General features: G+C 35.0%; 2 protein-coding genes across 6 annotated transcripts in view; one reads left to right on the plus strand and one right to left on the minus strand.

Moving 5' to 3' along the window:
• Window positions 1–16,469, minus strand: part of LOC126890382 (protein scabrous) — a 69,018-nt gene extending 52,549 nt beyond the window's left edge. The window contains exon 1 of the mRNA XM_050659265.1: window positions 16,108–16,469. Within this exon, the coding sequence (XP_050515222.1) occupies window positions 16,108–16,322 (215 nt within the window). The 5' untranslated portion in view covers window positions 16,323–16,469. The remainder of the gene's footprint in view (window positions 1–16,107) is intronic.
• LOC126890384 (methyltransferase-like protein 22) overlaps window positions 1–21,559 on the plus strand; it is an 844,950-nt gene that overhangs the window by 123,568 nt on the left and 699,823 nt on the right. The window contains exon 1 of one of the 5 annotated variants that reach the window (XM_050659274.1): window positions 8,581–8,897. The exons of 2 other annotated variants lie outside the window; for them this stretch is intronic. The gene's annotated coding sequence lies outside the window, so the exon portion shown is untranslated. Of the gene's footprint in view, window positions 1–8,580; window positions 8,898–21,559 lie in introns of those variants that run through there. 2 more of the 5 variants (XM_050659269.1, XM_050659271.1) reach the window with 2 other exon arrangements.

Consider the following 21,559-nt stretch of genomic DNA (forward strand, 5'->3'; position numbering starts at 1 on the left):
ACAGACCTAATACTATAACATAATAACTAAACCTAATGGGGAGTTATAAACGCTTAATTCTGTAATTTGTTATCTTGCAGTTCTTTAATTTTATTTAAACTACATTGCTCTCGTAACACGAGTTATTCGCACTTTTTATTTTCACATATTTTTGGATTGAATACCCATTATGACATTTAAAAAGTTGGGAATATTCGGATGTGGGTAGTAAAAACTAGAATTTAAAACACACTGAAATGATGCGCATGCATTTCAAGTGCGGCACATACTATTTGTACTACTGGCCCTTTCTGGGGAAAACCTAGATTCTTCCAAATAGTTTTCAACTATGAAATCAGTAAAATTTTTTACGCGTTTGTCATCCGGGATTTTCACAAATAATTCAACTTCCAACTTTCGTTGATTGTAAAAAATTAATCCAAAAAATAATTTTAAAAATTTCCCAGTATCGGAATTTTTGTCATTATATTCAGAAACTGAACCTAAGCTTTGGATTTTGCGATACCAAGCTTGACACATTACAATCGACAACCAGTTATTTTTTATTCAGGCCACAATGCTTTCACAGCATTGTGAATCGCTTTTCAAAATCTATTATGATATTTTTTGTATTCATTTTAAATTTAACGACCTATATTTTTCCTCGATTATGCGAAAAGAATTGAAATAAGTGTCAGTATTCTTATTACACAAAAAAGCGAAAACTACTGGTACATAAAAACCGTTTTTAATTGCATTTTTTAAATGGATTACTGTTGAATACCCAGTAAAAATAAGCAACGGCAAATCTAGGGGATTTTTGTTATTGTATGATGTAGTTGGAAACAATGTTATATAAGTGTCAGATGTCAACTGTAAGCAAAAATAAGTGTCAAGGAAAAATAAATGTTGATTTTGATGTTTAAGTTATTTGTAGAATTATTGAGCTTTCTTTTAAAATAAAACTGACTAGAAGTACTTCGGTGTTTAATTAACATCCACGCAATTCTGCAAAACATCAGGTTATGGCCCAGATCACTTGTTTCGTGAGTATTTCGCCAGTAAAAAAAGTCAGTGTTGAAGAGCCTGTGTCGGTAGTTTGCCGCGGCCAACGAAAATAAAAAAAGAAAAGCTGAAAAAAAGGTGAAAAAGAAGCTCGAGTATATATACATAAAAAAAGAAAAACATAAATCCGAAAAATGGAAAATTCATCGGCTGCGTTGAAACTTAGTGGTGGTGACAACTGGGTAGCCTGGAAATTTCAAACAAGGGTAGTGCTAAAAAGCCGTGGTTATTATGACATAGTAATAGGAAAGTCTGTGAGACCGAGCACTACTGGAGATGACCAAAAGAAATGGGATGCTAGTGATTCAAAAGCACAAGAATTTATAGTAACCAGAATAGAGCAAGGCCCTATGACACACATTTTATCCTGTGAGACCTCGAAAGATATGTGGACAAAGTTGAAGTCTGTCTACGACAAAGAGTCAGAGGTGAGCATTCATTTAATGCAACAAAAGTTTTTTCTCTTGGAGTTTTCATCAGGTAAAAATGTTGCCTCATTCATATCACAGCTTGAAGAGATAAAAAATAAGCTAAAGCAAGCTGGTGAAGAGCTGTCCGATAAAATGATCATGACAAAAATACTTATGGCATTGCCAGAGGAATATAAGCATTTTCGATCCGCATGGGAATCCGTACCATCTGATAAACAAACCCTAGATGAACTTACATCAAGACTACTTATCGAAGAAGAAAGAAGTAAGTCAGCACAGGGCAGCACAGCATTGGCGATGAAAAGTGATACAAGCAGAGAATTTAAAGGGCAAAAGAAAACCAGATTAAAGTGCCATTTTTGTGGCAGAGGTGGCCATATTGCGAAAAATTGCTTTTTCAAGAAGAAAGAGAGAGATAATAATAGCCAGAAAGACATAAAAGTATGCAGTCAATGTAAAAGACGAGGACACAACTTACAAGAGTGTTGGTTTAATAAAAATAAAAATGAAAAACAACAGACAAGCAGAGAAGAAAATAAAATTGACAGTAATGCATTCATGGTATATACTGGGAGTAAGAAAAATAAAAATGAATGGTGCTTGGACACAGGAGCTAGCGAACATATGTGCTGGAATCAAGATCTGTTTGAAGAATTGATAGAGATAAGCTATAAAAAACAAGTAAAAGTCGGAAATGGAGAAAAATTACCAGTTAAAGGTATTGGAAAAATAACTCTATGGGCATTTAATGGTAAGAAATTTATAAAGTCAACCCTGTCAGATGTATTATTTGTGCCAGATTTACAATTTAATTTATTCTCAGCTGGATGTGCCTTAGATAAAGGTTATAAGATGTTTTCAAACAATGAAAAATGTGAATTTTATAATGACAAAGGAGAAATAAGAGCATTGGCAACACGGGATAACAAATTATACAAAATGTTATTCTCACAAGAACAAAACACTGAAACCTTTGCAAATATTTTAATTTCGGAACGCACCCCTAACGAAAACTTGTCTGACGGTCAAGTTCAAGAAAACAGCTGTTTAGTAGATGTATGTTTATCAGAGTGTAATTCTGCAAAAACAACAGAAAGTTTGAGAGTTTGGCACTGCAGACTAGCACATCAAAATACTACATATGTGAGAAACTTTTTAAGGCAAAATAACATTGATTTTATAGACGAAAAATTCGTGTGTGAACAGTGTTTAACAGGTAAACAACACAGAATACCATTCAAGTTAAGTGAATCAAGAGCAAGTGAGCCATTACAATTAGTGCATACAGACGTATGTGGCCCTATGGAAGAAGAGTCTTTAGGGGGAAATAGGTATTTCCTGTTGTTAAAGGATGACTATACAAATTATAGGTACGCGTATTTCATGAAAAATAAATCAGAAGTTAAGAAACACCTTAAAAATTTTATATCATTAGCCGAGAGAGAGACAGGCTGCAAGATGAAAAATTTACGATCAGATAACGGTTTAGAGTTTATGAACCAAGAAATAAAGGAGATGCTTGACTATCAAGGCATAAAACATCAGAGATCAGTAGTGTATACGCCTCAGCAGAACGGTAGGGCTGAGAGGGAAAATAGAACCCTAGTTGAATCAGCCCGAACTATGATACAAGGGCAAAAGTTGAATAAAAACTTGTGGGCAGAGGCCATACATACAGCAGTGTATGTTTTAAACCGAACAGGCCCTAGTAGCATAAAAAATGTGACACCTTATGAATTATGGTACAAAAAGAAAGTCAATAATATTTCTACACTCAAGAGTTTTGGTTCTAGAGTATCAGTGCATGTCCCAAAAGAGAAGAGATTAAAATGGGATGCAAAAAATATGCTTGGTTTCTTTATTGGCTACAGTGAGGATGTAAAAGGTTACAAAATATTTGTCCCAGACAAAAATAAAGTTGAAATTCATCGAGATGTCATATTTTTGCCCGAGAAAACCATAGAAATAAAAAATGGGGAGACAGACATGAATAAAAACATACAGATGATATGTGAGGAGATAAAGTCAGAAGAAGATGACAGTGAAGCAGAAGAACCTCAAAATAATAGAGAAGAAAGCAGTGAGAGTGACCTCGAAACTGATAGCAGTGTTGAAGATGTGAATGAAATAGAGCAGGAGCATGGATATGACCTGAGAAGACATATAAAAAGACCCTCAAGATATGATGATTATGTTCTGGATGATGACGAAATGAGTTTGTTGACTTTTAGTGATGATGAAGAACCCCAGACGTATGATGATGCAGTGGCCAGTAGTGAGTGTAAAAATTGGAAGAAAGCTATGCAATCAGAAATAAATGCGTTGCTAGAAAATGAAACATGGGAGTTTGTGCAAAGTAGTGATGGTCAAAAAGTCATTGAGTGCAAGTGGGTGTTCAAGAAAAAGAAAAATGAAAATGGTAAAGTAGTGAAATATAAAGCTCGTGTGGTAGCTAGAGGTTTTCAACAAATTGGTATGTTTTTTAATGATATTTATAGTCCAGTAGCAAAATTACCATCAATAAGGATTTTCTTAGCCATGTGTAATACTTTTGATATGAAAATTCATCAAGTAGATGTTTGTAGTGCATTTCTAAATGGGGATATTAAAGAAAATGTTTTTATTTCACTCCCAAAGGGATTTAAAGAAAAAGAGGGCACTATTTGCAAATTAAGAAAATCCTTATATGGTTTGAAAAGTTCACCTAAAAATTGGAATGACAAATTTCATAATTTGATGCAAAATTTGAGTTTTTCAAGATCTGAATATGAATATTGTCTTTATATTAAAGTAAATGAAAAAGGTAGGATATACATTTTGCTGTATGTTGATGATTTGCTGTTGGCAGGTACAAATGATCAAGAAGTTGAGAAAATAAAATACATTTTAAACAAAAACTTCAAAATGAACGACTTAGGTCAAATAAAACATTTTTTGGGTATGTGCATAACTCAAAATTTGTCTGAAGGCAAAATAAAAATTAATCAAACTGTTTACTTAAAAAATGTTTTGAAGAAATTTGACATGTCAAGCTGCAAACCATCAACAACACCAATGGATAATAATTTTCACCACGATTTTCTCAAACGAAAAAAATCTGAGAGCATAGAGATAGAAAAGAAATGTAGAGTTGCTATAGGATGTTTGATGTATGCAATGTTATGCTCAAGACCAGATTTGTGTATAGCTATAGGTATATTAAGCAGGTATCAAACATGTGCAAGTAACGATTTGTGGGTAGCAATAAAAAGAGTATTGAGATATATTCAAAGCACAGTTACTATGAGTTTGATATACTATAAACATAAATATAAACAGGAAAATTTGATAGTAGGGTACTCAGATTCAGATTGGGCAGGTGACCGTACTGATAGAAAATCTACATCAGGATATGTATTCAAAGTTTTTAATTGCACGGTGTCATGGGCATCACGGAAACAGTCTACAGTCAGTTTGTCCTCTACTGAAGCTGAATATGTTGCACTAAGTGTATGTGTGAGTGAAGCATGTTGGCTAAGATACTTAATGTATGATTTAAAAATAAAACCTGATTATGTAGCGGTTCTAATTCATGCAGACAATCAAAGCGCTATAAGGGTTAGTAGAAATCCGGAATTTCATAAGAGACTAAAACATGTTGATATTAGATTTCATTTTGTACGAGATAAAATTAAGGAACATATTGTTGTATTAAAATATCTTAATACAAGTGACCAACAGGCTGACATATGTACAAAACCATTAGGTTTAACTCTGTTTAAAAAATTTAGAGAGCTGCTAGGTTTAGAATAAAAAATTAATTTAGATCTAGGAGATTTACCGTTGAGGGGGGGTGTTGAATACCCAGTAAAAATAAGCAACGGCAAATCTAGGGGATTTTTGTTATTGTATGATGTAGTTGGAAACAATGTTATATAAGTGTCAGATGTCAACTGTAAGCAAAAATAAGTGTCAAGGAAAAATAAATGTTGATTTTGATGTTTAAGTTATTTGTAGAATTATTGAGCTTTCTTTTAAAATAAAACTGACTAGAAGTACTTCGGTGTTTAATTAACATCCACGCAATTCTGCAAAACATCAATTACCCTATCTATAATTACATTTTTTTGTTTTACAAGTAATTTCAATTGTCCTTGAACTGTCGCCGTTTGAAAACTTGCCTTCTGGACACTTTGAAGGTTGAGAAAATGCAAACCGTTTGACGACTTAAAACTATAACCAAAATATTATGTATTTTAAAATTTCGATATTGTTTAAGGTTTCTTACAATGCCAGTATATATTATTGAACTAAAAAAATAAAGTTAAATAATAAAAACCAATTTTTCTCAAAAAAATGCAAGAGTCTTGCAGGTTGGTCTTGGTCTTGCGTGGTCTTGCAAGGTTCGGTCTTGGTCTTGTTCTTGCAAGCTTGGTCTGGGTCTTGCAACCAAAAGACGGTCTTGGTCTTGGTCTTAGTCTTGGTCTTGCTGCAGGACCAAGACCAAGACCGCAAGACCAAGACTAGTCTCGCTCATCACTAAATGATACCCATTTTCAACAGTCGGGACATATCATTAAAAACAAAATACCGTCTGTTGAACTGCTACATATTCACAGTTCTGCTTTACGGAATGGAAGCGTGGACACTAACTGCTGCATCTATAAATCGGATCGAAGCTTTTGAAATGTGGTGTTATAGGCGCATCTTACGTATATCCTGGGTTGACCGAATTACTAATGTGGAAGTCCTGCGTAGAATGGGGAAAGAGTGTGAAATTCTCATAACCATCAAAACAAAAAAATTAGAATATCTAGGACATATAATGAGAAATCAAGAACGTTACGGCCTTCTCCAACTGATTCTCCAAGGGAAGGTAAATGGTAAAAGGAACCGGGAAGAAGACGCATTTCCTGGCTTCAAAATTTACGAAAGTGGTATAACACGACTACCACTGAACTGTTCCGCGCTGCGGTAAACAAAGTCACGATAGCCATGATGATCGCCAACATCCGGAACGGATAGGCACTTTAAGAAGAAGAAATTAGAGGTGCAGAGCCAGTTAAAAGAACAAATGATGGAGCCTTAAATATCTAGGCATTACACTATCTAGCTACGGAAAGTTCGAAACAGAAGTGGAAGATCAAGTGAACAGAGCAAACAGAGCCGCAGTTTGCCCGAATGAAACAATATGAAGAAATTAAAATATAGGGAAAGAAATGAAGGGCAGAATTTACAAAACAGTCATCAGATCAATAATCACATACGCGGCAAAAACGCGACCTGAAAGAGAGAGGACAAAAAGTTTGCTCGAAACAGCGGAATGAAAACCCTTCGAAAAATCGATGGTAAGACATTATGGAACAAAGCTAGAAGTACAGATATACGACGAAGACGAAAATGCAAGGTGGAGAACATTAATAACTGAGCAAGAAACAGAAGAGTATAGAGTATAATGGAATGATCGCATAAGCCGAATGACAACAACTAGAGCAGTAAGGACTGCGAGAGAAGGTCAGAGGCGGCTCTAGCCCATGTAGCGCCCGTGTGCAGTCGATGCCCTGGCGCCCTTTGGTAGACGCGCAGTCAAAATGGAATTGTCGAATAGGTACCTATCTAGTACTATGGTCTGTTGTTACACCAAGAGGAGTAATTCAAATTTACCACGCCTACTGCTTGTTTGTAATTACTGGTCCAATCTCATTCAAGTTTACTCCACTGTTTGAAATTTTGACACTAATGACATTTATGAAATTTTGACACTACTGGCGTTTCATAAGTTAATTAAGTTATATCGACGATAATTTGAGTTTTCTGCGTTATTCCTTAATTTTTAGATTTTTATTCTAGGTACTTTTATATAAAAAACAATTATTTTTAGAACTTTTTATTTTGTGTGAATCTGTCTTTTTAGTTTACTCCTCCTAGTTTAAAAACAAACCATAGTACATAGGGTATTAGAGGGTATTAGGTACGCTTATAATGTAAACAAAAATCCAGATGCAGATAGTGCAATATTAAATGATGTCGGGAGCCAATAGGTATTCACGGCATACAGTGGTTCCAAATGCGGAAAACGTGGTCATGAGGTAAAAGAAAAAATCCCTATCTAGGGATGTTCATGTTTATAGTTGTTTTCTTATACTATCGTAGAGTCGTAATACGCAGGTATAAGGATCAGAAAGGATGTATTCTTATTCTTAGCTCAGGGACAAGTTAGCCATGTTTCCAAAGTGTATAAACAATATACCGCTTTTAAAGGTTCATGACCACGTTTTCAGCTTTTTGAACCACAGTGCGGCGTCAGAACAACCTACCCAAATCTGTTAAAAATATTTAATTAAAAATGAACTATTTTATCTATGAGATGGTTGAAAATTTTTTGAGGAAATTTGAAAGGTTTGAGTACACAAGTAAATAGTAGTACATGTTAACTTAAATATAATACTTAATCCATTCCGCCAAAGCTTTTCTAAGGGGTCATTTACCCAAAATTACCCAGGGCAAAATTACCCCGCGACACCTGTACAAACGCCTTTGAAAATGCCCTGCAAGTCCCAAGCAGTTTGATCTTTATAGGTTCCACAACCGATTTCCGAATAATTGTCGGTACATCTTCAAACGAATCAAAAAGTTGCCGTTCGTTGGACGGACAGCCGGGCGGGCGGCAATCTATAAATCTCGCTTAAGTGACAATGTAATTTTTCATTAATCGTTTTAAAGCATATTTTCTGTTGAAACAAAGTAAAGGGCCGTTCTTTGGTGCTCGGCGCCCCCAACATCCCGGCGCCCGTGTGCACCGCACACTCTGCACAATAGGTAAAGCCGCCTCTGGAGAAGGTTCCCCAATAGGAAGACGATCAGTGGAAAGACCACGGAAACGATGGAACTTACTGGAGGCCCATTGAAAAAACAGACAGTCGTGACTACACAAAAAGAAGAGGAAGAAGAATAAGTATATGCTATAGAAAATCAAAACAGAGAACAACAAAAAAATGTAGACCAAGATAAAGAAAAAGAGGTGTTTCATACACTGCATACACCATATTTATAATTAGACGTAATGAGTAACGGTGATTTTGTGTACTAGTAATTATGAAGAAAAAGTCAAGATCGATCACAGGTTCAAAGTCAAGAGTAAATAAGTGAAAATAATTTTCATTTTATAGGATCAGACACAATAAATATAAACAGATTACTTGGCAGCCACCGTCATGCGTCAGTTATATAATACATTTTTAAATCAAACATTACAAAAATAAAGTAGATACCAAGTTTTTAGTTGTGGCATAGTTCCGTGAAAGTTTCTTTTTTATGTTAATTGAATTGCGGGAAAATTATCGGAAAAATATTATCCTGGATGGGAAATTATTATCAATAATAAAATCCGCGAATTGAAAACTGACGAAAAATTTATGGAAACAGTGGTGTTATAATTCACAGGTGAGTAAATAAGGTGTTTCGACTAAACTCTTAGGTTATGGACTAAAAAGAAAACTTCTTCTTGCATTCAGCGTCTCCTATGGAGGTTGCCTATCCACTTGGCTATTTGCACGTTAGAAACTGCTGCAGTGAATAATTCGAGGGATGTCATTTCGAACCTTTCACGAAGGTGAAAGAAGGATTTTTCACGTCAATATTTTTCGAATTTTTTGCGAGTGAATATGTTCATTTTTGGACAAAAACTCACGCTTTTAGACGGTTTTTCGCAAATAACTCAAAAAGTAAGTATTTTTTCAAGAACAATTTTCTTAGCAAAAATATAGACTATAAAAAAGTAAAAACAATGGTGTGTGAGGTCCGTAAACCCAGTAGAAGCGGCGTTGTAGCTAATGAACAAGAGGTTCATATTCGTCAAATTCCAAATCGAATATTTTACCATGAAATATCCAAAAAATGAAGCACTTTTTGAGGAAAACTCATTACAACTTTTTTAAAGCTTAAAATAAACTTTAATCTTGTTTTTTGAAAAAGTCTCTAGTATCAAAAATAAGCAAGTTACGCTCAAAATAAAGTTGATCCCTTATTTTCGGTAAAAAAAATGGGAAAATCATCCCCTAATTACCATCTCAAATGAAATTAATCGTTACCGCTTCACAAGTTGCTTTAATTATGTTGTATTTGTATGATGTGTAAGTTTCATCAGTTCTAAAGTGCTTATAAAACCACCTAAAACGTGTTTTTTTGAAGAAAAATGAACATATTCACTCGCAAATAACTCGAAAAGTATTTACTTTTCAGTGAAAAAACTGTATAGATCAAAAGTTGCTTAGAATTAATCGGTTTATCCACTTCCGTACTTATTTTAAAGGTTTCTTTTTTCACCCCCGAAAAGTTATGAAACTCACCCCCAGGGTAAAAGCACACATCGGCACATTATCACTTGTTTTGTTTGACATGTTAGCTACGTGTATGCCAAATTTCATGTCAATCCAAGTGGTTTTTTTTTTAATTTAGAGCAAAATCCGATGTACTATAAACCGTTATTTTTGCAATAATTTATTATTAACAAAGTCGGAAGGTGGTTTAAGCTATCACAACTAGTGGTAATCGATTTAGCGTATAAAAATACTATGAAAAAGGCTGCAAACTTGCTGTAGATAGCACATTATTTCGAGCTTTTTGGCGAATAAACAATTACAGTTGAGTCCGCGAATCTTTACTCGTGCGTCATCATTTAAAGCATACGAAATAAGTCAATGATAAGTCGGAAATTGAAATTTACCAAACGCAACAGCAAGTGACAATAAGTGACTTGCTGTTGCGTTTAGTAAATTTCAATTTCCGACTTATCATCGACTTATTTCGTATGCTTTAAATGATGACGCACGGGTAAAGATTCGCGGACTCAACTGTATTTTGTTATTAACAAAATAAGGACATATTTTGAGTAATCGCGACTAGTCACATTCGATTCGGCGACCAAAAATACACCAGAGAAGACCTTAACACTATCAATTTCTTTACAGGGCTTCTAATAATACCTGAAAAATACCTAATTTTACCATAAATTGTTAATAAAAATTATTAAACGCACCATATTTGGACTTCCAGACCACTTCCATTGGATTCGGCGACCCAAAAAACCTAATAATTCCACCATTAAATCACGACGAGCTAGAATTTCCCACGGGACTAGACTATAAGCTTTCAATTCGTTCTTTTTATCCTACAAAATAAAACTTGAGTTTCTCAAAACAGATGGAACACGACTTCTACGGAACACAAAAGGAAATATGGAGAATGATCAGAGGACAAAGAAAAGAGATGAACGAACTAATAAAAACGAAACACATTCAGAAGGAAACTTGGGCAGACTATTTTCGATCTCTGTGTGCTAAAGATAACGATAACGAACCACCAACACCTGAAGTGACAACTAACGAAGAAATAAATATTGAAGAAGCAGAGGTAACGGAAGCATTAAGGAAACTAAAAAATAGAAAATCACCAGGAGAGGACAGAATATCGAATGAACTCCTAAATTATGGAGGACAAGACCTGACCAAACAATTATTAAAACTAATCCAAAAAATAATAGAAAAAAACAGAATACCACAAGAATGGAGATCAAGCATCCTAATACCTCTCTTCAAAAAGGGAGAAAAATCGGTCCCGGAGAATTACAGAGGAATTAATTTATTAAACACAACACTAAAATTAACGACCAAAGTGATAACAAACAAACTGAATAAAATTATAACATTGGCAGAAGAACAACAAGGTTTTAGGTCGGGAAGAGCATGCACCGACGCTATATTTATAATGAGGCATATTCAAGAAAAATCGTTAGAATACAACAAACCGGCATACTTATGTTTCGTTGACCTTAAGAAGGCATTTGACAGGGTCAAATTAAAGGACGTTATCCATTTATTGTACGCAAGAGAGGTACCTCTAGGAATAATTAAAACGATCGAAAATATCTACCAGAACAACACAATAAAAGTAAAAGTAGATGAAGAACTAACTGACCCAATTGAAGCTGGCAATGGGATAAGACAGGGAGATTCCCTGAGTCCTCTGTTGTTCAACCTGATCATGAACGAAATAATAAAAAAAAGTAAGAACAAAAAAAGGATATCAAATGGGAGAAAAACAACTTAAAATAATCTGCTATGCAGACGACGCAATACTAATCTCTCAAAGTGAAGATGATTTACAACGTATGCTTCACGAATTTAATATAACCGCTAGAAAATTTAACATGTTAATTTCCCCAAAAAAGACTAAATGCATGGTTATCACAGAAGATCTAATAAGGTGTAAATTAGAGCTAGAGGGTCAAATAATAGAACAAGTGATGGAATTTAAATATCTAGGCATCACACTATGCAGCTACGGAAAGCTCGAAACAGAAGTGGAAGATCAGGTGAATAAAGCAAACAGAGCCGCAGGTTGCCTGAATGAAACAATATGGAGAAATTAAAACATCGGAAAAGAAGTGAAAGGCAGAATTTACAAAACAGTCATCAGACCAATAATGACATACGCGGCAGAAACACGACCTGACACAGAAAGGACAAAAAGAATGCTAGAAACAGCAGAGATGAAAACATTGCGAAAAATCGATGGTAAGACGCTGTGGGATAGAGCTAGAAGTGCAGATATACGAAGGAGATGCAAGGTGGACAGCATTAATAACTGGGTGAAAAGCAGAAGAGTAGAATGCAACGACCACATAAGCCGAACGACAACAAATAGAGTAGTAAGGACGGCGAGAGACGGTCCCCCAATAGGAAGACGATCAGTGGGAAGACCACGAAAAAGATGGAATGACAACTTACTGGAGGCACATTGAAAAACAGACACAGTAATGTCTATATCAGAGGTTCTCAATCTTTTTGAGTCAGGTACCACCAAATACTTTTTATTATTTTTGGTACCACCTAACTAAAATACCTGTCTAGCTAGGTGATCTAATTAACTATAATTGTGCCAATGGTGGTGCTGATTTTGGCTGTTTTGAGTTTTGCGTACCACCTCAAATAATGAAATGTACCACCAGTGGTACATGTACCAGAGATTGAGAACCGCTGGTCTATATAAAAAGAAGAAGAAGAAGAAAATAAAACGTATCTTTTTCGGTTTTGCAATTTATTGTATCAAAAAGTTGATCTTATAACAAGAATGAGATCTTGTGCGCTAAAATCGGTCCACAGGCTCAGAGGGTTAGCTCTTCAAATATAGGGAAAAAGGGCTATTTTTGACCCTTTCGAAGGGCATATCTCGGGGCCGGAGGCACCAAGAGGTTAAAAAACAGCAATAGGCTACTTTTCTGAGGTACTATAATATTCTAAAATCTGAACAATATACAAAAATCCGCGGACACCCCCTACAAAATTGGTCGAAAAGTCAAAATATTGCTCGACTTGTTAAACGTAGTCTTGTTTCATATATTTTATTTATTTGTATTGATCACATTCATGAACATTATCTCCAAGATAATGTAAAACGTTTTAGTGCTGTGTTTGCGGAAATCCCTTTTAATCCCATAATAGCTTCTACTGTTTTGTCAATATTGAAATTGTCGAGAATCGTTTTTAAGGCAATATCTCAAGCACTGTCTTCCCTCCTCAAGAAATCTCTTAATTGGTCCCGCAAAATAGAAATCGGATATTGATATTTGGGGACTTTTGTGTAATTAGTGAATTTCGCAAAATATTTACAAACAATTTAAGGAATAAAAGAAAATTTAACGAAAATGTTCAAATGTTTTAAGTAATTAATTTTGAGTTGGTATTTATGGTAGGGGAGCCCAAGCGGGGATTTTTGCAGTTATTCGAGCGCGTCCGATTATCATTTGGGGAGAAACCTGGTACCCTGCAGATGTACGCCTACCATATATTGGCTCTTAAAACAGGGGAGTTCGTTAAGGGGGGCCCGAAAAAAAATCTATCCTTAAAAAAACTCCAAATTGTCAGATTAAGATAAGGTAAGTTAAATACATGCAAAAGAGTGTATATTTAAAAAATCTGACGATTTGAACCGGGCGTAAGGAAATGGGCGAGTCCCAAAGTTTCACAAGAAAAAAGCGAATATTTCGCGAAATTAATGACAGATCGAAAAACCTAAAAATTTGTGCTCAATATTTTTTAAAAATCTATCGAATGATACTATACACGACCTCCCGCGGTGAGGGGTGGGGGGTAAATTTAATATTTTAAATACGAATCCCGCGATATTTCGCGAAATGAACATCAGATCGAAAAACTGTAAAATACACTTATTCAATATTTTTGAAAAATCTATAGAATGGCACCACACACGACCTCCCACGGAGATGGGGTGGGGGGTTACTTTAAAATCCTAAATAGAAGCCCCCATTTTTTATTGCAGATTTGGATTCCTTACGTAAAAATAAGTAACTTTTATGCAAAACATTTTTTCGAATTATGGATAGATGGCGTTATAATCGGAAAAAAGGATTGTGGGAAATGGAAAATTAAATTAATAAATGGCAAGCGCCCACTAAAATGGAAAACTTTACTTAACTTTTTTTTGGTTTTGGGACCTACTCTTCACAACCCAATAGGTCCCCAAAGCGCTCGAGTGACTGCACATTTAGCATACTTTGCTCCCCTACCTGGTCCAATTAGTCGTACCAACGAATATAGACGCTATTCATGTATAATATTTGTTGGTAGTATACTCGTTATACCTACAAGTAGTAAATAGAATCCCGTAATAAATCTGCAGCATTTACCATAATCAAATTAATAATCAAACTTTGATGATTATGTATGTTCTTCGAAACAAAATTAATCCCAAATCACCAATTTGCATTTCGTAGCACACATCGAACAATAATATAGAACAAACACACCGTATAGTCAAACAAATAATCATTACAAAATAATGATCTAGAAAACAAGAGATACTAACTGTAGTGCAGCTTTTTTAAACATCAGCTAAGCGGTTGACAAAGTGTGTTCCGTATCAATACTACGGGGTGATTGATTAATAGGGTAAAGCTCAATAGCTCCGCTATAGTAATAGATAGCAATAAAAGTCAATAACAAAAATTTAGCCACCTTTGAGCTTCACATTACAAAATTAGTTAGAATGTTACAGGGTTTTCGATAACACAGTGGCAGACCAAACTTATGTTTTTTTAAATGGAACACCCTATATTTTATTTTAAATTCGAAATCCTGTTAACTTCTCCATCACAAAATATAAAGTTTTGTTATGTTATACACTATTATACAGGGTATTTACAAAGTTATAACCAATTTTATATGAAAATCGTAACAAGTTCAACTCACTGTATAAATAAAAATAAGCAAAACAACAATGGTTTATTAATGCCATATTTTTTAACGTATTGTCAAAATTTTCAAGAATGGTCGATATTGCTAATTTTCTTAACACCCTGTATTTTATATCACTATTGAAAACTACCATTACCGTACTTTAATTTTTAGATAACATTCCCTATGTCTAAATTTATTAGTTTTCGAGATATTTTCATTTTTCAATGGACCAGTAGCGTGGCCACCCAAATCACCAGAATATAATAAACTGGACTGATTTTTTGGGGTTACGTTAATAATGAAGTATATAAAATATATAATATATATTAGTTTGACTAGTCAAACCCCGATTTCATAAAATTAAATTTCGAATTTTGCTTGACCAACTTAGTCTCTCCTAGGTTTGACTAGTCAAAGGCCTAAACTGTAGTTTATTTCGGGCTTTGACTAAGACTGTCAGTCAGTCCTGAGGATTGCCTAGTCAAACCTAGGAGTGCCTGAAATTCGGGCTTTGACTAATACATATGCATGAAGTCTGTATACCCAGTATTCATTAGTTCAAAGCATGGGCGCCCATACCCATGGGCAGCTGGAAGAGGGGGGTGTCCCTCCCTGTCTTTTCGGGTGCTTTAAATAATATATGGTTATCCAAAGTATACAAAATATAATGGGCAACATCTTCACGTCTGCCCCCAATAAAAAATTTTATATGGGCGCCCGTGGTTCAAAGTGCTCATTTTTGAAAAAAATTGGGATTAAAGTAAAATTTTTTTTTCAAAATAATTTAAAAATTATTAGTAATACCAAAACTCTCAAAGAGTAATAAAATGTACGTTTTGCTTTTCTGAATATTTCGGATTTTTTGTTTTCCTGTTAGACAAAAATTTGCTGTTCAAAATTTGCATACACTCCCGATTATAGTGACTCGTTCAAGCTATTTTCAGCCTTTTCAAAAAAATAAGCACTTTAAACCGATAAAACTTACATATCATATAAAGTATTATAAAGAATACATAAGCAAAGTAACTTATGAAGCTGTAACGATTAATTTTATTTGGGATGCTAATTAGGGGGTGATTTTCGCGATTTTTGTAACATGAAGGGAATGTAGAATTGTTAACTTTCATTATATAAGTAGTAATAGACAATTTCAACTACCTATTCCCAAATTTTCATCCTTCCTTTTTTTGAGGTTTTCGTTCTTTGATCGGGGGATATACACATTATAAAAATTAATTTTAAAGTACCTATTCTTTGCAATGTAAATGAATTTAATAAAATTAAAATACTGCAAACAATAGCAAAGTTAACTCAACTGGATATACAAGTTAACTTTTTCCCAGAGTCGAACCTATAATTAAAGAAGTATTTACATTTTATTTTTAAATTAATCTTACCTAAGCTTCTTAATCTCGTTTCTCATTTCCACGATCTCCGGCATATCAAAAATCGCTCTTTTTATGTGTTCCTCTATTATCTTAACATCCTCTTTCCGTTTATCCAAGAGAGCGGTCACTTGTTTACTCAACACGCGAAAATCTTCCTCTGAATCACATTGAGCGCACTGAAAACATAAGGTAACCGCAACTAAAGTCAATACGCACGACTTCATGATTTTGTCGGTATTATTTCACTTTTACAAACGATCCAATCAATCACTCTTCGCCTTCCAACACGTGCTTGCCTATCAAAAATGAGCAGGTCCACAGTAAACGATCGTTTCGAACGGCTCCAACTCCGCGAAGTACTTTGTGTGTGGTACGACGTAAGGCAATGTGAAGTCTCGTAGGGTGGTATGTACTTTTATAGAACTTGGGCGATATGTGGGCATGCGTCGCTTAAGCAGGTGTGCAATTGTAGTCCTCTTTCTGCATGGACAGCGATGCATTCAGGGGGATTTTGTGTTACGCACGTTGATTAAAAGGCTTTTGTTTAATTGTAGTTGCCGCAAAACTTCGGTCCCTTTGTATCTATACAGGATGTATGTAGGTTATATCTACACCTGATCAACAATAAAAGTTGTGAGGGAATAAAGCATTTATTTTCAGTTAAAAGTTCAGTATTTTACCTAAGTTTTTTTAAATAATGTTTTCCTTTCATGTAAAATATGCACTTTTAGTGTCGGTATTTACTTCCTGTAGTGTTTAAAATTAGTTATTGTATGGTCTAACAGGTTTATTAACTGTTTATTTAGGTTACAATCCCAATAAATTATTTCATTACATCCCAATTACATCAAATTACATTACATCAAAAACATCCCAATAAATTAAGGTTGCAGCAGTACTAACAGGATTCCCGGAAGCCAAGATGAATGTGGATAAGCTTAAGGCAGTCGAAATAACCATCTTGGCTGCTTATGAATAAATTCCTGATGCAGGACCATAGGTTCGCTTCCTGAAGAGTACCTACATAACGGGTTTCCTAGAACTTAACTGTACGGATGACATAAGTGCGCGGTGGCTAATGGAGGTGATTCCATCCCTGAGGCCATGGAAGAGTGCATCTCTCAGGGCTGTGGAGGGGAAGATATATAGTATGGTATAGTTAGACCCAAACCCAGACATCCAAAGTGAAAGTTATCCTCCAACACCAAATTGTTCTATATGGTCCACATAATTTTCAGAAGAAAGTCACACCATTTTGAGCGTCGGGTTCGGGGGGGAGAGGGGGAGAAATCTGCAAATTCGTAGTTTTTTACGTTTTTCGTCAATATTTCTAAAACTAAGCGGTTTAGCATAAACATCCTTCTACACAAAATTGTTCTACATTAAATTTGAAATAAAAAAGGCCCTATGCATAACCCCTCTAAAATGAACGGTTCCAAAGTTACGGAGGTAGTATAGTATAATTGGTCCAAAAAAAAGGCCTAACCCAGACATCCAAAGTAAAAGTTTTTCTTCAACACCAAATTGTTCTATATGGTCCACATATTCTTCAGTAAAAAGTTACACAATTTTGAGCGTCCGGTTTGGGGGGAGATATGGGGGAAGGGTGGAAAATTAGTAGTTTTTTACGTTTTTCGTCAATATTTCTAAAACTGTGCTTTAGCGTGAGGAATGTTCTATAGAAAAATGTTCTACATAAAATTTAAAACAAAAAAGGTTCTATACATAATTTTTATAAAATAAACGGTTCCAGAGTTACGGAGGGTGAAAAGTGGAGGTTTTCGATACTTTTTATATTTACCGATTTCTCCCCCCTCTCCCCCCAAACCCGACCATCAAAATGGTGTGACTTTTTTCTGAACATTATGTGGGACCATATAGAACAATTTGGTGCTGGAGGATAACTTTCACTTTGGATGTCTGGGTTTTTGGTATAGTTATATCATAAATATTGTCCAAAAAATATAAAAAGTATCGAAAACCTCGACTTTTCACCCTCCTTAACTCTGGAACCGTTGATTTTATAACAATTATGTATAGAACATTTTTTGTTTTAAATTTCATGTAGGACATTTTTGTATATAACGTTGTTTACGCTAAAGCATAGTTTTAGAAATATTGACGAAAAACATAAAAAACTACTAATTTACCGGCTTCTCTCCCATTTCCCTTCCAAACCGGACGCTGAAAATGGTGTAACTTTTTACTGAACAATATGTGGACCATATAGAACATTTTGGTGTTGGAGGAAAACTTTTACTTTGGATGTTTGGGTTAGGCCTTTTTTTGGACAAGTTATACTATACTACCTCCGTAACTTTGGAACCATTCATTTCAGAAAGATTATGCATAGGGCCTTTTTTATTTCAAATTTAATGTAGAACAATTTTGTATAGAGGGTTGTTCATGCTAAACCGCACATTTTTATAAATATTGGCGAAAAACTTAAAAATCTACGAATTTATTTCTCCCCTCTCTCCTCCCCAAACCCGATGCTCAAAATGGTGTGACTTTTTTCTGGACATCGTGTGGACCATATAGAACAATTTGGTGTTAAAGGATAACTTTCACTTTGGATGTCTGGGTTATGCCATCTTTTGGATCAGCTATACTATACTAATACCCAAACCGCACTCATGCACTGCATTCGACAGTATGAATACGAGGAACGCCTTGAGTCCAAAAGGATCCTTAACCTTTAACTACACGCGCTGGCGTACTTTGTACGTCAGATATAAGAATTCTACTGGAAATATATTTAAAAATTTAATTTTTGACCTTGCTTATTTTTCTAACCTATCACTGGAATGTGCTTTACAATTTGGTTTTAGTTTCGTTATAATCGGCGTTCTGGAAAGATCGTAATTTACATTTTATTATTTGTTGTTTCCGGTGGTGGACAATATACCCCAGGATTATATTACTATAAGTAGTAATATAAGTACATATTTTAATTGTTTTTTAGTCATTATGGCAAAAAATATATTTTTCTTTGTAAACAATACTTTTCCTCCTGTAAAAAATCACATTTAAAAAAAATTTTTATTAGTAATTTTATTTATCATGGAATCCAGTTATTCCATGATTCCAGTTATAAATCCCAATTGGCTTACTGAAAAGGAACTCCAAGTATTCACTGATGCCGAATAAGGTTTATAACAAACAACTAAGTGTATTTTTTCAAAAAAAATTAAACAAATCCGCTGTTTTTAAGTGTATTTTCTTGTGGCGTACAAAGTACGCCACGCGTGTAGTTATGTTATAACTTGATGCGCGGGTAGTTAAAGGTTAATAGACTAAGGATAAGTAACCATGGGCCCAGGACATATCTACGGACAGTCTGGAGTAGTAATCCTTCGGACAAAGGGGTGTTATGGACCTTCTCAAAGAATTCTGAATCTCTAGAAGAGCTCCAGAAATTAAAAATGTCATCCTTTTTCGGAGTAGGACGGTTAACTTTCCGAGCCAAAGAAATGAAGAAAAAAAACACGGAATGAAAAGCCAATAGCAGCTCGTTCCAGTAAAACAGGGGAAACTTCTCTACATATGGAGGTTTAGGAAGGGGAGCAACCTTCTTCGGGTGGAACTGGCACACGCATAAGGATTAATGTCCAAGCGTGCGTCGGGTCCACGGAAGAAGGAAAGTCTACAGAACCAGAACCGGACATCTCTTGGCAGTGAAGAGAGAAATAAGGCTTCTGCAGGCTAATCTTCAACACGCAAAAGCCGCATCGGCAACGCTAGTTAAAAGACTGGAACAAGAAGGCATTGATGTGGCCCTCCTACAGGAGCCTTGGAGGATAGGCCAAAAGATTGCTGGCCTATCAACTAAACAAGGTAAGGTTTAATACACACCTAAAGCTATAAGGCCAAGGTCGTGTATAATTCACAGTAATAGAGTAGATTGTACACTAATCCCGGCGCTCTGCACCGATGATATTGTTACAGCTACTCTAACTATAAACACGGAAGTAGGAGAGAAGAAACTGGTGATTTGTTCAGCCTACTTTCCAGCTGATGAGGCTCTGTGCACCAAGCATTATAAGCGACATAGTTGCATATGCAGCGATGCATTCAGGGGGATTTTGTGTTACTCAAGTTGATTAAAAGGCTTTTGTTTAATTATTGTAGTAGCCGCAAAACTTCGAATGTCAAAGTACTGTCAAAGTATAAAGACGTATTTAAAAAGTTTTTTCCAAAACTTTAAATATTTCGAAGTTCTAAACCTTTTTGAAGGATCAGACAGGCTGCCGACGAGTTTGTACAACATCGAATATCTCAAAAATAGGTATACATTTCGTGGGGCAGAAAAGTAAGTTAAAAAAAAACAATTATAAAGAGGACCGATGGAGGTAAGTCCAAATATTTACTCAAATCTTCCGCTGTTTGATAATTCTGATATTGATATTGATCAAAATAATGAAAATTTAACGTGCAATGCCTTAAACGGCGTTTCTAAAACACCTAAGGCCATAGCGGAAAAGAAAAAACAGAACAACATGGAACCAGAACACGAATCAGAAATAGTAGAGAAAAATAAAACTAAAAACAAAAATAAGAAGGCAGCAAAACGTCAAAGGCCGAATGAGTGCCAGGAAGATGAAGATTCAGTGGCTGAAATGAAAAAGCAACTAAAAGAAAAGGACGAAGAAATTAAAAATCTCAGAAACCAAATCCATCAATTGAATGAAAAAATCAATGGACTACAAAATACAATAATAAACTCTCAAGAAAAAGTAATCGAAACTATAGATAAAAGATTCGACGAACTTAAAAACGAAAACCAGACAACCGATATACAAATAAATGAAAAAAAATCGATGACAGCAATCCCAAAGAAAAAAATTGAAGATACTAATAATAACATCGCAAATACAAAAAATTTACCCATAACACCCACAACAAAAACAAATGAAGATTTCCCTTCCCTGCCAAAAAAGGTCGGAAAAGACAACAGCGTGCCATCAACATCTAAGGTACAAGAACTATTTCCTTCCCTACCGAATAAGGGCAGGGAAGAGACAATGGAAACAAGCGAAATTGATAATATCCTTATCACCGAACAAAACAATCAAGAAAGCACTATAAACAGGTCCAAACCAAAACCACCCGTCATAAAACTACAAACAGTAAACGAAACAGGAACAATATTGAAAATTGCTGAAACTCAAAAGATATACACAGACAATAAAATCTCCAAAAACGGAAGAGAAACACTCATTCAAACAAAATGCCCTGAAGATTATAGAAAATTTACCCATATCTTGGAAGATTATAACAAAGAAATCAAAATTCAGTGGATCGCCTTCCCATTAGACGAAGATATCAAGCCTAAAATGGTTATTAGAGGACTTCCCTCAAATACAAAACCTATAGATATACAAACGGAACTATTAAATAAACATGAAATAAATACAATTAACGTAACAAACATGAAGTCTAGGAAGGCAGACAAAAAATC

This window comes from Diabrotica virgifera, chromosome 8 (genome assembly GCF_917563875.1).
Source record: "Diabrotica virgifera virgifera chromosome 8, PGI_DIABVI_V3a".
Lineage (NCBI taxonomy): Eukaryota > Metazoa > Arthropoda > Insecta > Coleoptera > Chrysomelidae > Diabrotica > Diabrotica virgifera.